Consider the following 17,109-nt stretch of genomic DNA (forward strand, 5'->3'; position numbering starts at 1 on the left):
TAAATGGTTCATGGCATAAAATTTAGGAAAATATAGTAAGTCACATTAATATCCTTTGAGTAAAAATTGTTAGGAAATACTCCAGAAAGAGAAAACCAAAACAAACTAACAAACAAAAACTACCCAGACTACTGTGATGACCCAAGAATTGAACATAAATCAATATTACAGTGATTTTGATAAACAACTTATGTTTGCTGATGCAAATAAGGTTATCATGTTAAACAGTATTTCCTAAGTAGTCATCCTTACTGAGAATTAAAATAGAGTAACAGATACTATTTGGAACCACTTTTGCAAAAGTGAGTGTAATATAGAGGAAGAGCTAAGTTTGGGAAATCTGTAAGCCTTTGGTTTTGGTACTAGCTCTATAATTCCTTAGCTAATGTGATTTTTACCCATTTTATCCCTTATGTCCACATCTGTAAAATGGCAGTAATGATAATAAAAATACTTTTTACTTTCCAGAATCTTTATAAAAATTTTATGAGTAACAGAAAAAAAAACTTTGATTTGCCTCTTTAATATTATGTTATCAGTGACGGTATAAATGTAGACTGCATGAATTACTATAGGAAACTAGGAAGGAACTATTAAACCATTAAACAAAAAAAAGTTACATGTATTTGTATACATACATGCAAATATATGTATATATATATATATATATATATATATACACACACATGTATATATGACTCGTGATAGAAAAGAAAAAAAGAAGTTAAAACCCTGAAAAGTCTGTAATTGAGGAAGTTGGACACCAAGTTCATCTTGGTTTCTAAAATATATGAACATTTTTCTGCCCCATGGTCAATTTTTTTTTTTTGAACTGTCTGTTTTGGAGATTAACACCTTGTTGGTTGCATTATTGTATTGCATTTACTTTTTTTTTTTTTTACATGTTTATTGGAGTATAATTGCTTTACAATGGTGTGTTAGTTTCTCCTTTATAACAAAGTGAATCAGTTATACATATACATATGTTCCCATATCTCTTCCCTCTTGTGTCTCCCTCCCTCCCACCCTCCCTATCCCACCCCTCTAGGTGGTCACAAAGCACTGAGCTGATCTCCCTGTGCTATGCGGCTACTTCTCACTAGCTATCTATTTTACGTTTGGTAGTGTACATATGTCCATGCCACTCTCTCACTTTATCACAGCTTACCCTTCCCCCTCCCACTATCCTGAAGTCCATGCTCTAGTAGGTCTGTGACTTTATTCCTGTCTTACCCCTAGGTTCGTCAGGACATATTTTTTCCCTTAAATTCCATATATATGTGTTAACTTGTGGTATTTGTCTTTCTCTTTCTGACTTACTTCACTCTGTATGACAGACTCTAGGTCCATCCACCTCATTACAAATAGCTCAATTTCGTTTCTTTTTATGGCTGAGTAATATTCCATTGTATATATGTGCCACATCTTCTTTATCCATTCATCCGATGATGGACACTTAGGTTGTTTCCATCTCCGGGCTATTGTAAATAGAGCTGCAATGAACATTTTGGTACATGACTCTTTTTGAATTATGGTTTTCTCAGGGTATATTCCCAGTAGTGGGATTGCTGGGTCATATGGTAGGTCTATTTTTCATTTTTTAAGGAACCTCCATACTGTTCTCCATAGTGGCTGAACCAATTCACATTCCCACCAGCAGTGCAAGAGTGTTCCCTTTTCTTCACACCCTCTCCAGCATTTACTGTTTGTAGATTTTTTGATGATGGCCATTCTGACTGGTGTGAGATGATGTCTCATTGTAGTTTTGATTTGCATTTCTCTAATGATTAATGATGTTCAGCATTCTTTCATGTGTTTGTTGGCAGTCTGTATATCTTCTTTGGAGAAATGTCTATTTAGGTCTTCTGCCCATTTTTGGATCGGGTTTTTTTTTGCTATTGACCTGCATGAGCTGCTTATAAATTTTGGAGATTAATCCTTTGTCAGTTGCTTCATTTGCAAATATTTTCTCCCATTCTGAGGGTTGTCTTTTGGTCTTGCTTATGGTTTCCTTTGCTGTGCAAAAGCTTTGAAGTTTCATTAGGTCCCATTTGTTTATTTTTGTTTTTATTTCCATTTCTCTAGGAGGTGGGTCAAAAAGGATCTTGCTGTGATTTATGTCATAGAGTGTTCTGCCTATGTTTTCCTCTAAGAGTTTGATAGTTTCTGGCCTTACATTTAGGTCTTTAATCCATTTTGAGCTTATTTTTGTGTATGGTGTTAAGGAGTGATCTAATCTCATACTTTTACATGTACCTGTCCAGTTTTCCCAGCACCACTTATTGAAGAGGTTGTCCTTTCTCCACTGTACATTCCGACCTCCTTTATCAAAGATAAGGTGACCATATGTGCGTGGGTTTATCTCTGGGCTTTCTATCCTGTTCCATTGATCTATATTTCTGTTTTTGTGCCAGTACCATACTGTCTTGATTACTGTAGCTTTGTAGTATAGTCTGAAGTCAGGGAGCCTGATTCCTCCAGCTCCGTTTTTCGTTCTCAAGATTGCTTTGGCTATTCGGGGTCTTTTGTGTTTCCATACAAATTGTGAAATTTTTTGTTCTAGTTCTGTGAAAAATGCCAGTGGTAGTTTGATAGGGACTGCATTGAATCTGTAGATGGCTTTGGGTAGTAGAGGCATTTTCACAATGTTGATTCTTCCAATCCAAGAACATGGTGTATCTCTCCATCTGTTGGTATCATCTTTAATTTCTTTCATCAGTGTCGTATACTTTTCTGCATACAGGTCTTTTGTCTCCCTAGGTAGGTTTATTCCTAGATATTTTATTCTTTTTGTTGCAGTGGTAAATGGGAGTGTTTTCTTGATTTCACTTTCAGATTTTTCATCATTAGTGTATAGGAATGCCAGAGACTTCTGTGCATTCATTTTGTATCCTGCTACTTTGCCAGATTCATTGATTAGCTCTACTAGTTTTCTGGTAGCATCTTTAGGATTCTCTATGTATAGTATCATGTCATCTGCAAACAGTGACAGCTTTACTTCTTCTTTCCTGATTTGGATTCCTTTTATTTCCTTTACTTCTCTGATTGCTGTGGCTAAAACTTCCAAAACTATGTTGAATAAGAGTGGTGAGAGTGGGCAACCTTGTCTTGGTCCTGATCTTAGTGGAAATGCTTTCAGTTTTTCACCATTGAGGACGATGTTAGCTGTGGGTTTGTCATATATGGCCTTTATTATGTTGAGGAAAGTTCCCTCTATGCCTACTTTCCGCCGGGTTTTTATCATAAATGGGTGTTGAATTTTGTCAAAAGTTTTCTCTGCATCTATTGAGATGATCATATGGTTTCTCTCCTTCAGTTTGTTAATATGGAGTATCATGTTGATTGATTTGCGTATATTGAAGAATCCTTGCATTCCTGGAATAAAGCCCACTTGATCATGGTGTATGATCTTTTTAGTGTGCTGTTGGATTCTGTTTGCTAGTATTTTGTTGAGGATTTTTGCATCTATATTCATCAGTGATATTGGCCTTTAGTTTTCTTTCTTTGTGACATCCTTGTCTGGTTTTGGTATCAGGGTGATGGTGGCCTCGTAGAATGAGTTTGGGAGTGTTCCTCCCTCTGCTATATTTTGGAAGAGTTTGAGAAGGATAGGTGTTAGCTCTTCTGTAAATGTTTGATAGAATTCGCCTGTGAAGCCATCTGGTCCTGGGCTTTTGTTTGTTGGAAGATTTTTAATCACAGTTTCAATTTCAGTGCTTGTGATTGGTCTGTTCATCTTTTCTATTTCGTCCTGATTCAATCTTGGCAGGTTGTGCATTTCTAAGAATTTGTCCATTTCTTCCAGGTTATCCATTTTATTGGCATAGAGTTGCTTGTAGTAATCTCTCATGATCTTTTGTATTTCTGCAGTGTCAGTTGTTACTTCTCCTGTTTTATTTCTAATTCTATTGAGTTGAGTCTTCTCCCTTTTTTTCTTGATGGGTCTGGCTAATGGTTTATCTATTTTGTTTATCTTCTCAAAGAACCAGCTTTTAGTTTTATTGATCTTTGCTATTGTTTCCTTCATTTCTTTTTCATTTATCTGATTTTTATTATTTCTTTCCTTCTGCTAACTTTGGGGTTTTTGTGTTCTTCTTTCTCTAATTGCTTTAGGTGCAAGGTTAGGTTGTTTATTCGAGGTGTTTCCTGTTTCTTAAGGTAGGATTGTATTGCTATAAACTTCCCTCTTAGAACTGCTTTTGCTGCATCCCGTAGGTTTTGGGTCATCGTGTCTCCATTGTCATTTGTTTCTAGGTATTTTTTGATTTCCTCTTTGATTTCTTCAGTGGTCACTTCGTTATTAGGTAGTGTATTGTTTAGCCTCCATGTGTTTGTATTTTTTACAGATCTTTTCCTGTAATTGATATCTAGTCTCATAGCATTGTGGTCGGAAAAGATACTTGATACAATTTCAATTTTCTTAAATTTACCAAGGCTTGATTTGTGACCCAAGATATGATCTATCCTGGAGAATGTTCCATGAGCACTTGAGAAAAATGTGTATTTTGTTGTTTTTGGATGGAATGTCCTATAAATATCAATTAAGTCCATCTTGTTTAATGTATCATTTAACGCTTGTGTTTCCTTATTTATTTTCATTTTGGATGATCTGTCCATTGGTGAAAGTGGGGTGTTGAAGTCCCCTACTATGAATGATTTACTGTTGATTTCCCCTTTTATGGCTCTTAGTATTTGCCTTATGTATTGAGGTGCTCCTATGTTGGGTGCATAAGTATTTACAATTGTTATATCTTCTTCTTGGATCGAACCCTTGATCAGTATGTAGTGTCCTTCTTTGTCTCTTGTAATAGTCTTTATTTTAAAGTCTATTTTGTCTGATATGAGAATTGCTACTCCAGCTTTCTTTTGGTTTCCATTTGCATGGAATATCATTTTCCATCCCCTTACATTCAGTCTGTATGTGTCTCTAGGTCTGAAGTGGGTCTCTTGTAGACAGCATATATATGGGTCTTGTTTTTGTATCCATTCAGCTAATCTGTGTCTTTTGGTGGGAGCATTTAGTCCATTTACATTTAAGGTAATTATCCGTATGTATGTTCTTATTCCCATTTTCTTAATTGTTTTGGGTTCGTTATTGTAGGTCTTTTCCTTCTCTTGTGTTTCTTCCCTAGAGAAGTTCCTTTAGCATTCGTTGTAAAGCTGGTTTGGTGTTGCTGAACTCTCTCAGCTTTTGCTTGTCGGTAAAGGTTTTAATTTCGCCATCAAATCTGAATGAGACCCTTGCTGGGTAGAGTAATCTTGGTTGTAGGTTTTTCTCCTTCATCACTTTAAATATGTCCTGCCAGTCCTTTCTGGCTTGCAGAGTTTCTGCTGAAAGATCAGCTGTTAACCTTATGTGGATTCCCTTGTGTGTTATTTGTTGTTGTTCCCTTGCTGCTTTTAATATGTTTTCTTTGTATTTAATTTTTGACAGTTTGATTAATATGCGTCTTGGCATACTTCTTTGGATTTATCCTGTATGGGACTCTCGGTGCTGCCTGGAATTGATTAACTATTTCCTTTCCCATATTAGGGAAGTTTTCAACTATAATCTCTTCAAATATTTTCTCAGTTCCTTTCTTTTTCTCTTATTTTTCTGGAACCCCTGTAATTCGAATGTTGGTGAACTTAATGTTGTCCCAGAGGTCTCTGAGACTGTCCTCAGTTCTTTGCATTCTGTTTTCTTTATTCTGCTCTGCAGTAGTTATTTCCACTATTTTATCTTCCAGGTCACTTATCCATTCTTCTGCCTCAGTTATTCTGCTATTGATCCCATCTAGGGTCTTTTTCATTTCATTTATTTTGTTGTTCATCGTTGTTTGTTTCATCTTTAGTTCTTCTAGGTCCTTGTTAAATGTTTATTGCATTTTGTCTATTCTATTTCCAAGATTTTGGATCATCTTTAGTATCATTATTCTGAATTCTTTCAAAGGTAGACTGCCTATTTCCTCTTCATTTGTTAGGTCTGGTGGGTTTTTATCTTGCTCCTTCATCTGCTGTGTGTTTTTCTGTCTTCTCATTTTGCTTATCTTACTGTGATTGGGGTCTCCTTTTTGCAAGCTGCAGGTTCGTAGTTCCCGTTGTTTTTGGTGTGTCTCCCCAGTGGCTAAGTTTCATTCAGTGGGTTGTGTAGGCTTCCTGGTGGAGGGGACTAGTGCCTGTGTTCTGGTGGATGAGGCTGGATCTTGTCTTTCTGGTGGGCAGGTCCACGTCTGGTGGTGTGTTTTGCGGTGCCTGTGGACTTATTATGATTTTAAGCAGCCTCTCTGCTAATGGGTGGGGTTGTGTTCCTGTCTTGCTAGTTGTTTGGCATAGGGTGTCCAGCACTGTAGCTTGCTGGTCATTGAGTGAAGCTGGGTGCTGGTGTTGAGATGGAGATCTCTGGGAGATTTTCGCCGTTTGATATTATGTGTAGCTGGGAGGTGTCTGTGGACCAGTGTCCTGAAGTTGGCTCTCCCACCTCAGAGGCACAGCACTGACTCCTGGCTGCAGCACCAAAAGCCTTTCATCCACACGGCTCAGAATAAAAGGGAGAAAGGAAGGAAGGAATGAAGGAAGGAAGGAAGGAAGTAAAGAAGGGAGGGAGGGAGGGAGGGAGGAAGGAAGGAAGGAAGGAGGGAAGGAAGGAAAGAGAAAAGAAGATAAAGTAAAATAAAATAAAGTTATTAAAATAAAAAATAGTTATTAAGAACAAAAAGAAATTTTTTTAAAAGAAAAAAAAAACCGGACAGATAGAACCCTAGGACAAATGGTGGAAGCAACGTTATACAACCATTGTAAAGCAATTATACCTCAATAAAGATGTTAAGAACAACAACAAAAAAGCTATACAGACAAAATCTCACACAGAAGCATACACATACACACTCACAAAAAGAGGAAAAGGGGAAAAAAATCATAAATCTTGCTCTCAAAGTCCACCTCCTCAATTTGGGATGAATCGTTGTCTATTCAGGTATTCCACAGATGCAGGGTACATCAAGTTGATTGTGGAGATTTAATCCACTGTTTCTGAGGCTGCTGGGAGAGATTTCCTTTTCTCTTCTTTGTTCTCACAGCTCCCAAGGCTCAGCTTTTGATTTGGCCCCGCCTCTGTGTGTAGGTCGCCGGAAGGCATCTGTTCTTTGCTCAGACAGGACGGGGTTAAAGGAGCCGCTGCTTCGGGGGCTCTGGCTCACTCAGGCCTGGGGGAGGGAGGGGCACGGAGTGCGGGGCGGGCCTGCGGCGGCAGAGGCCGGCGTGACGTTGCACCAGCGTGAGGCGCGCCGTGCGTTGTCCCGGGAGAGTTGTCCGTGGATCCCGGGACCCTGGCAGTGGCGGGCTGCACAGGCTCCCCGGAAGGGGGTGTGGATAGTGACCTGTCCTCGCACACAGGCTTCTTGGTGGCGGCAGCAGCAGCCTTAGCGTCTCATGCCCGTCTCTGGGGTCCGCGCTTTTAGCCGCGGCTCCCGCCAGTCTCTGGAGCTCCTTTAAGCAGCGCTCTTAATCCCCTTTCATCGCGCACCAGGAAACAAAGAGGGAAGAAAAAGTCTCTTGCCTCTTCGGCAGGTCCAGACTTTTCCCCGGACTCCCTCCTGGCTAGCTGTGGCACACTAACCCCCTGCAGGCTGTGTTCATGCCGCCAACCCCAGTCCTCTCCCTGCGCTCCGACCGAAGCCCGAGCCTCAGCTCGCAGCCCCGCCCGCCCCGGTGAGTGAGCAGACAAGCTTCTCGGGCTAGTGAGTGCCGGTCGGCACTGATCTTCTGTGCGGGAATCTCCCGGCTTTGTCCTCCGCAACCTTGTTGCTGTGCTCTCCTCCGCGGCTCCGAAGCTTTCCCCCTGCACCACCCACAGTCTCCGCCCGCGAAGGGGCTGCCTAGTGTGTGGAAACGTTTCCTCCTTCACAGCTCCCTCCCACTGGTGCGGGTCCCGTCCCTATTCTTTTGTCTCAGTTTATTCTTTTTTCTTTTGCCCTACCCAGGTACATGGGGAGAGTCTTGCCTTTTGGGAGGTCTGAGGTCTTCTGCCAGCGTTCAGTAGGTGTTCTGTAGGAGTTGTTCCACGTGTAGATGTATTTCTGTTGTATCTGTGGGGAGGAAGGTGATCGTGTCTTATTCTTTCACCATCTTCCCCTCGTCTTCAATTTTTTTTTAATTGAGTCAAAGTTGATAGTGAAGTAGATGACTAGATGGGTACCTAAAGAAATATTGATAAAAATGTTTTACTGGTTCAGAATAAAAGCTTGCTCCTTTGTGACAAAAATTTAATGAGATGACTTCTTTGAGCTCAGAAAAGAGTTGGAGAGAAAAATTTCATTCATTTCTTTTTTCAAACACACTGACTGAGCACCTACCGTATTCCAAGTACCGTGCTCTGTTAAGATTCAGTGGACAAAGGCCTTCCTGTCTGCCTCTTTCAGTTTAGTGCCTGGCATAGGTAAATAATCCAGCAATTATGGTTCAGTGCTGTGTGGAGAAACACAGGGTACAGTGTGAGAACACAGGAGGGGCACCCAATATGGAATCAGGAGTGGGGTTGGGGGTAGGTGGGGGATGACAGGACAGTCTTCCTGGAAAAAGTGAGAAAACAAGCTGACAAGTTGAGACCTGATGGAGGAAATGGAAGAGTCACATGAAGAGTTGAAAGAAGACATTCCATGTAGAAAAAAATAGAATGTTAAATGCCTGGGAGTAAACAAAGATAGTATATTCCAGGAATCAAAAGTTGTTTGATCTGACTGGATGATGCAACGCAAAGGGAATAGGAAATAAGGCAGGAGAGAGAAGCAGGGGCTAACCATGAATGACCTATTAAGCCATATTAAGAAGTTTTTATTTTGAGGGCAATGAGATTAATCAGAGGATACCATATTCATATTTGCCATTTAGGGGGAAAATTCTGATTGCAGTGTGGTGAATGAATGACAGTGAGCTTGGAGAGAAGAACACTAGAGGCAAAGAAACTAGTTGTAATGTTTTTGCGGTAATTCAGGCAAAAAAAAATAAAAAGAAATGTTGATGGTTGGAACAAGGCTAGTAGGAATAGGAATTGAGAGAGGAATTGAGAGTGATAAATGAATCTGAGAGATATTTAAAAGTCATAAGCCGTAGAATTTGGGGATCCATTTTATATGGGGGCAGTAAAGGAGAGAGAGCCGTCGAGGGAGATAAACTTCTTTTTTGGTTTGGGCAACTGTTTTCATGGGGACACCATTACTGAGAAAGTGATCACAAGATTACAGGTTTTCTGTGGGAAGGAAGACGATGACGCCTGAGTATGTTGAATCCTGGATTTCTGTGAGACATTCAGTGGAGACGTAGAATAGTTTGTTCATTGAAAGTGCAGATATAAAGGTCATGAGAAAAATATGGGCTGAAGTTACTGATTTGGGAGTCATCAATAGCATGACATTAGCTTCTGAAGCTCAAGAGTAGATGAGTAGTGAGTGATCACAGTGAATAATATTTAAAAAGAAGACAGTGATCAAACCTTCAGATGTTTAAGGAAGGGGACAAGATAAGACCAAAAGTTAAACTTGGAAGGTTGGCCAGAAGGGTAAGAGGAAAAGCAGCTGAGTTTGTGACCTAGAAACTAAGGAAAGGAAGAATGAGGTTCCGGTCAACAAAGTCAACTACTTCAGTGAAAAATAGGAATAATAACAAAAATTTTCGTTGGACCTGAAAACAGTATGGTTCAAACAAATTGGTGAGCCTCTTGAGGGCAGTTTCTTTGGAGGTTAATGAGAGAATGCAGATTGCACTGAAGGTTGGAGTGTGAATGGGAAGTGAAGACATGGTATAGAACAATTCCTTCAAAAATTTGGAGATAGGGAAGTTAAAAGTAAATAAGAAGGTAAGACGGGATTTGGGGAGGGATTTCTTTCTAGAGCAAAAAGGCTACATCATATATAAATGCTTATGGCAAGAAGCTGATACAAAGTACAATAAAGTAGGAAGATAAATGATGGAGTGAAACTACTGGTTAGTGACCCAGAGGAAGGTGGGATACAATGTCAACATGATTGCATTTCTAACTGTTCAACACAAACACTTTGTGTATCTCCAGTGTCTGAGATTCAGGACCTGAATACACTGTCCTTAATTAGGAGAAAGAATATAGTTTGGTGGCTAAAGCATAGCCCTGTAGCTAATTATTCTAGATTTTATTCCCAATTTTATTACTACCTGTCTATGTAATATTGAGCAAGTGACCTTACTTGTGTGCCATGTAAAATCAAAGTCCTTAGTACATATATATTCCTCCTATAAAGGAGAGGCAACATGAGTAAATTTTATCATAAATAATAACTCTCTCAGATCTTGGCCATTGGAGATTTTTTTTCTATTTTGTAAATTTACATGTTTATATATTAGGGATATGGAATCTTTCCCCCTGCACTTTTTTTTTTTTTTAAATCAGAACACATCTGTGTTTCTTTTCTCTATTCTATGTCCTGTCTTGGAGTTCAGAATAAACTTTGAATTGAGTGACGTGAGCTTTTACAATTACTATATAGCTTCCTCTTACAGTTCTTAGATTGTTGAGGGAGGTACCTAGGATGTCCAAGTCTTGTTCTCAAACACCATCATAGGTTGTATTGTAGGTGTTTTTGGACATGTTCAGAACCATGGCTTACTCGACTGGGAATTAAAAACTTAATATTAAACAGTAGAACAATTGTACATTCAGGAGCTCTGGGTTCTAAGCCTAGCCATATTTCGTGATGTGATCACCCTTGATAAGCCGTTATTCCACTCTGTGCCTCATATTCTTCCCCATTAAATGGATATAACCTTTCAGGTCCTCATTGTGAAAGTCTGGGAGGGTATACTGTAAGTCTGTATGAATATGAGAAAACTACTCTGAACCCAAAGGGGAAACAGAAACTCTACAAATAGAAGTTGCTAAGTGACAGAAATCAACTACATTCTATTTCTGCCATTGGGTTTGATTTGGAATCACTGGTTCCTACCCAGAGGCCATATGAGATGTCGCTGTGAGAAGAATGCCAAGGTCAAGAGGATCCTCCTCCCACTTCCTCCTTGTGACACTCTGACCTGGTCAGCTGCCCAGGTACCATCAATAACTGCTAACAGGGATCTGCAGGGATAATACAGTTGTCAGGCAGCTGCCTCTACAAGCAGAAAATGTTCCTGTTTTATTTGTCTATAATGGGCAGGAAGAGTGAGAAAAAATAAGAGTTTTTTTTATTATTGAAATACTTCATGCTCTCTTGTCTTCCTCCCTCCCCTGACACATAGTTTTTCAGAGACAGCATAAGCAGCTAAGAGTTAAAAAAAAAGGAAAATCACAGTCAAAGCATAAACTCTGCAATTTGTAATCAGTGCATAACCTCTGTGATGAAATTTGTAAGTAATTCACTTTCCACTTAAGCCCACCAGTGTGAGATCTAATGTTGCCACCCAGAACACTAATGAAGGAAGTCAGACGGCAGTGCAGCTAGCCCTTGGGGACTCATTTCTCATATCACGGAGAAGTAATTTCTGTCATTTTTGGCCATCTGGTAGCCTGGATTGTGAAGATGAAGATTCATTCAAGTAGGGCTTAAGAGCTTGGGCCCTGGAGTCTTTTCAGATTCAAATCTGTTTTCTGTTTCTCACCTAGCCTATAACTATAACTTAGTTTTCCACCCATAAATAAAATCCTCATAGGGTATTATTTCCTTATTATAAGGAGTTATTGAGATAATACAATACTTATAAAGTAATCTACATAAGGTCTTATGTATAATAAATGCTTAAAGTTAGCTATTATTAAAGTGTTAGTAGTAGTGGTGGTAATAGTATTAGGAGTAATAGTAGTATTTTTATAAAGTCTACCTGTCTGTGACATAGGCCTTATTGATTCCATTTTTAAGCTCTAAGGTACATCATCAGGCCATGTCACACACCAAGATGATATTTAGAGGTTTTCTCTTGTAGTGATTAACCAAGTGTTTCCTTTTGTGGCTAGATTATAAGCAACAAGGTATTACTGCATCTTTATGACACAACTCTGCAATCCGACATTAAATAGCACTGCTTCTCTTTTCCTGACATTTGGAGTAAATAGTGGGCTATAATCATTTTATACACATAAGAACATAAATGTCGGTAATATTTAGTGATAAGAAAATTTATTCTTAATGTGTATAAGTGTGCATGTTCTCTAATAACCAAATAAGGTCCATTGTAATCAGAAAAGAGCTAAGACATTTTCATTATGTTACTCTGCATACTTCCTACAGCACTTGACCATAGTGGAGAGATTCTCACCTTATAGTAAGAACCACGCTTTTCAACTGCTCACTAAGTCTGTAAGGATGTCCAAAAGCACCCAGACTTCTTAATACAAAAATTCAAATGGTTTAAGTCAGAAAAGCACTTCGCTTGAATTTGCCACTTCCTGTTGCATGGACCAGTACTGGAAACCTGCTTTTACTGACATGCTTACATATTCCGTTTGCTTTTGTCTTTACAGTTCCACCAAAGATCTCCAACATTTCCTCGGATGTCACTGTGAATGAGGGCAGCAACGTGACCCTGGTCTGCATGGCCAATGGCCGTCCTGAACCTGTTATCACCTGGAGACACCTTACACCAACTGGTAAGTAACCTACCAGTCCCCCAGATGTCATACGCTATTTAGAATATCCTCATGTTTCTATGATTCCATTGGATCCAAAAGGCAAGCATGTATATTGTTATTAAAACACTATTACAGTAGTGACATAGGACTTGTTTAGGGTCATCTCTGGTCTTGGCTAATGTATCCATCTCTATAAAGTCTACAACCATGGGGGGGAAAATATATATATATTTTTGATGATTTATATATGATATATTTCATTTCCAATAGAACACTTCCTCAAGGCAACAAATATAGAAGCATTAAATGCATTAAATGACTTAGTATTATGTCTGAAATATATGCCAGGTTGGTGCCTGAATGCCTTGGAGCAATATTTTGTATGGATTAAATTTCCATAGCTCTTTGGATGTTTTTTTGTTTTGCTTTGCTTTTAAATACAGTTTCCTTACATGTAGCACCTTGTGATGAAATCTTTTAGGGATAATACACAATTGTTTGTGACTTCTATATCCTAACCTTAGCATCTGGCTCTGTGGAGGGGCACCAGGCATGGACTAAACTTCATGAGCTCATCATGGATCCCCAGCTATGGATGCTAATTCAGTAAAAGTCAGAAAATCATTTCTCAGGAAAGTCTTCTGCATTCTCCCCTCCTCCTCCCACTATAACTGGTTCTGAGGTTCTGCTGCCTTTTGAGCTTCATTTAAATACTTTACCAAATTATTTAGTATTAACTGCATGCATCCTCCCCTACTCGACAGATGAAATTTTCTTATATGCAAAACCACGCCTTTGCGAATGACAGTATTTGTAGAATGGGGCCTGCTATTTTGTTTTTCCAGAAAGAGGAACTATGGATCAATTATTCTTATAAAATGTCATTTATTTTGGTAGCTAACCCCCAACATTTAACTGATTTATATCTGATATTCTTTTAAAGTTTTCTCGTATAAAATCTAGACATCTAGTTTATAACATATTAATTCTGAAATGAACACCGTGAAAAATTGTTGTGCAAAGCTAGATAGGCAATGGGAGCTATCCCGAGATACTTCTAAAAGGCCAGGCCAGGGTAGTGTTTGGTTGTAGCATCTTTAAATATTTTGTATTTTGTGGTGTGAGAATATGGGCCTCCCTTTCATATTAGCCCTCAAATTAATTTATCAGGTGAAGTTTGGACTAACCTATGGAATGGTCTTTTATTTAGACAGTTATTCGTATTAGAGGCTTCTATTTTCTTAAGACAGTGTCACTCAAAACCCATTCTATTGTTAATGCATACAGCTTGTCATTTATTGATAATATATAAAAGCAATAAATGAAGCACTTATTTGGGGGATCAACCTCAAACTCATATCCTCTCATTCCCATCTTAAACCTCACATGGAAAAAAATACATATGCAGGCTTATCTGAAGTGTGAATATCAGATAATATATTATCTAGATATCATATACATTTCCCCTGGATTAAATTAAACCTCCAGAGCACATTCTCCTTGAATGGAATTATATTAACCCTCAATACCACAACACCTAGACCTTTCCCATGTAGAAGTGCTTTTACTAAATGACTATTTGGTATAAAAGTTTTGGGCACATATTTAAGGATGTTACAAAACAGGGGTCCCGAACCACTGGGCCGCAGACTGCGACTGGTCCGCGGCCTGTTAGGAACCAGCCCACACAGCGGGAGGTGAGTGGTGGGCGAGTGAGCGAAGTTTCATTTGCTGCTCCCCATTGCTCACGTTACCATCTGAACCCTTGTCCCCACTCTCCCCCACCCCCCGCCCAGTCTGTGGAAAAATTGTCTTCCATGAAACTGCTCCCTGGTGCCAGAAAGGTTGGGGACCACTGTTATAAAAGATATCCTCTAAAATCATTGCATTTTCTGCAATGTTGTTTTTGAGAGATGATTAATTGTACGACATGGTTTCCTCCGAAAGGACACTTTGAGAAAGCTCCTCTTTGTTTTCAATGTTTCTACTGACCTTTCTCTAAGCAATGGTTTGTTTTTTAAAATGAACCCAGTGAGTTTTTACAAATAATCATGAGTCCTTCATCGTATTGACTGTTACCAAACTTAGAGCCAAATTTATGACTGGTCTGTGAAAGAATAGAGGAAATCATATATAAATTACACATTAATGAAGTGGATTTTAAATAAACTATGTGGAATTTTATGATATCAAATCCGTATACAGACACACCCTTGCTTTCATCTTGTTTTCTTACCATTATTTTCATATTGTCTCACCTTTTGTAATTAATTTAAATCTTTATATACATATATTACTTATAATCTCAATTTTTTATGGAATAAGTGGAGATAAAAGAATGGAAGAAGGAAGGAAGATAGATTATATTCAAGTTATAATCAAGAAATGAACTGCATTAATAAAAATACTTTATTCTTTTGGTGTACTGTTGACTAGTAAACAGTTTTGGGTTTTTTATTTTCAGGGAAAAATGCTATTGGTGATCTGAACCTAAAGATATATTCTTTTTTATCCCCTCAGTTTAGTAAAGTAATGAGATCAAACCGGAGTTTCTTTTTTATTCCCTCAGTTTAGTAAAGTAATGAGATCAAACCGGAGCTTCAAGGCCTTCCCAGGCTTGTTCTAGGAGTTTAGATCTTCATAGCTAACTCTAGTAGACTTTTTCACGATAGTAAACATATGGTTTGAACCCTGAATAACCTGGTTATCCATGATGTTTCAAGTTATCAAAAGACCAAAGGACAAGCTAGATCTTTCACAATAAAGGCAGCATTTACATACAGTCAGAGAACACTAGGGACTTCAAAATCAACTAGAAAACTTGGTGTACACACAGGGATTCCCAATAGTCAGCCTAGGGATCAGAAAACTAGTCCCTGGGCCAAATCCAACCTGCCTCACATTTTTACCACCTGCAGGCTTAGAGCAATTTTTAAATGGTTAGAAAAAAATCAAAAGAATTCTATTATTTAACATGCAAAAAAAAATATGACATTCAAATTTCAGTGCCCATAAATAAACTTTTAATGAAACAAAACCATGCTTATTCAGTTACACATTGTCTATGGACGTTTTTTGTTTTTTTTTTTTTTAATAAAACAGCAGAGTCTAGTTGCAACAGATATGGCTTAGCCCCTAAAGCCTAAAATATTTTCTACCTGGCCCTTTGCAGAATAGTTTACAGACCCCTGCTCAAGAGTATGGCTTGGGGCATAGGTCAAGGATTTTCTGCACTCATCTATGACTCCATGGGGCTTTGGGGATATCCCCCATTAAATTCCTAAAGACATCTCAAGGGAAAGAACTTTATTCTTCTATAATCCTCTATCTAGGCCCTCTCTATGGGTCAAATTCTATTCTGGCGCATACAAAACTAGTTCCCTGCTGCATTCACAGACTCAAGGGCAGACTCCAATTCTGTCTACAACAGGTATTAATTCCCAAGCCTACTCTTTCATCTCTTTCACATCTGACCTAAATAACCACCTGATCATAATCATATTCCTGAGGACAGGAGAGAGAATCTGCCTTTACTGCTATACAGGAAACCAGGATTTTTTGTTTTATGTGTGTTTTTTATTCTTTTCAAAATTTGGAAACAGGGGGTGATCCTTTTCAGCCTATAATGCTAAGCCTTTCACGGAGACACCCAATGAAGAGGCTCTGCTCCCTGTGTGACAGCAAAGCTACTGCAACCCTTAGCCATATGAGCAAAAAACCCCAGCTAGCTTTGTTCAATTATTAATTGTGCCTTCAACAGTACAGAGTGTGACTGCCTTGCAGAAGAAATGTACCTGTAATTAGCTCGACCTCACAGGGACTTTGAGCCCTGAAACCAGGAAGATTTCATGCAGGTTTCACAAGTACCTGATTACCTGTCATTTGATAACACAAGGGGGAGAAAGGAAAGTAGGTGCAAGGTATATTTTTATGAGAAGAATATTTATTACCTCTTAATTCAGTTTTTTAAAAAAAATTTTCATTGGGTCATTTTGTTTCTCTTTCTTTTCACACCTGAAATTTCTTTTTTAAGTATACTGCGAGTGTTTTTAGAGAGGAAAGTTAGAAGAATGGTGAATTTTTTATATATACAAAATCAAAACATATACCTGACATAGATGGAGGAGAAGAGATTGCTGCATTCCATGGTTGCCTCTCTTGTATTTCTGATTTCTTAATTTTTCTCTCCTCTTCAGTTTTTCTATATAATCAAAATGATGTGTCATGTATGTGGTTGTTAAATGTGACCTATTTTCTCCCTTAATTAAGTTAGACTTTCATAATCCTGTAACTCCCAGAGGGCAATTGCACCGTAACATGTATTTTCTATGGAGTGTTTGATCTCCCTTCTGTGAGCAATGCTGCTCCCATCTTCATTTAACTTTGTTTCTTCTCACATTCCAAAGAAAGTCCCTTTCTCAAGTGTGCCTCATGTGGTGTCAGGATTGTTCATGGTTAGAGTTTCTGTGCATTTCATTTCTACAAAGGTTTTTACATCCTCAGTGACTTTCTATACCTGAAACGCTCAACAGGCACACTGA

The 17,109-nt window shown here is 38.6% G+C and overlaps 1 protein-coding gene across 4 annotated transcripts in view; it reads left to right on the forward strand.

Moving 5' to 3' along the window:
• Positions 1-17,109, forward strand: part of LSAMP (limbic system associated membrane protein) — a 650,003-nt gene that overhangs the window by 416,436 nt on the left and 216,458 nt on the right. For all 4 annotated transcript variants that reach the window (XM_079922993.1, XM_079922991.1, XM_079922990.1 and 1 more), the window contains exon 3: positions 12,461-12,586. In XM_079922993.1, the coding sequence (XP_079779119.1) occupies positions 12,461-12,586 (126 nt within the window). The remainder of the gene's footprint in view (positions 1-12,460; positions 12,587-17,109) is intronic.

The sequence above is a fragment of the Stenella coeruleoalba genome (genome assembly GCF_951394435.1).
Source record: "Stenella coeruleoalba genome assembly, chromosome: 5".
Classification (NCBI taxonomy): Eukaryota; Metazoa; Chordata; class Mammalia; order Artiodactyla; family Delphinidae; genus Stenella; species Stenella coeruleoalba.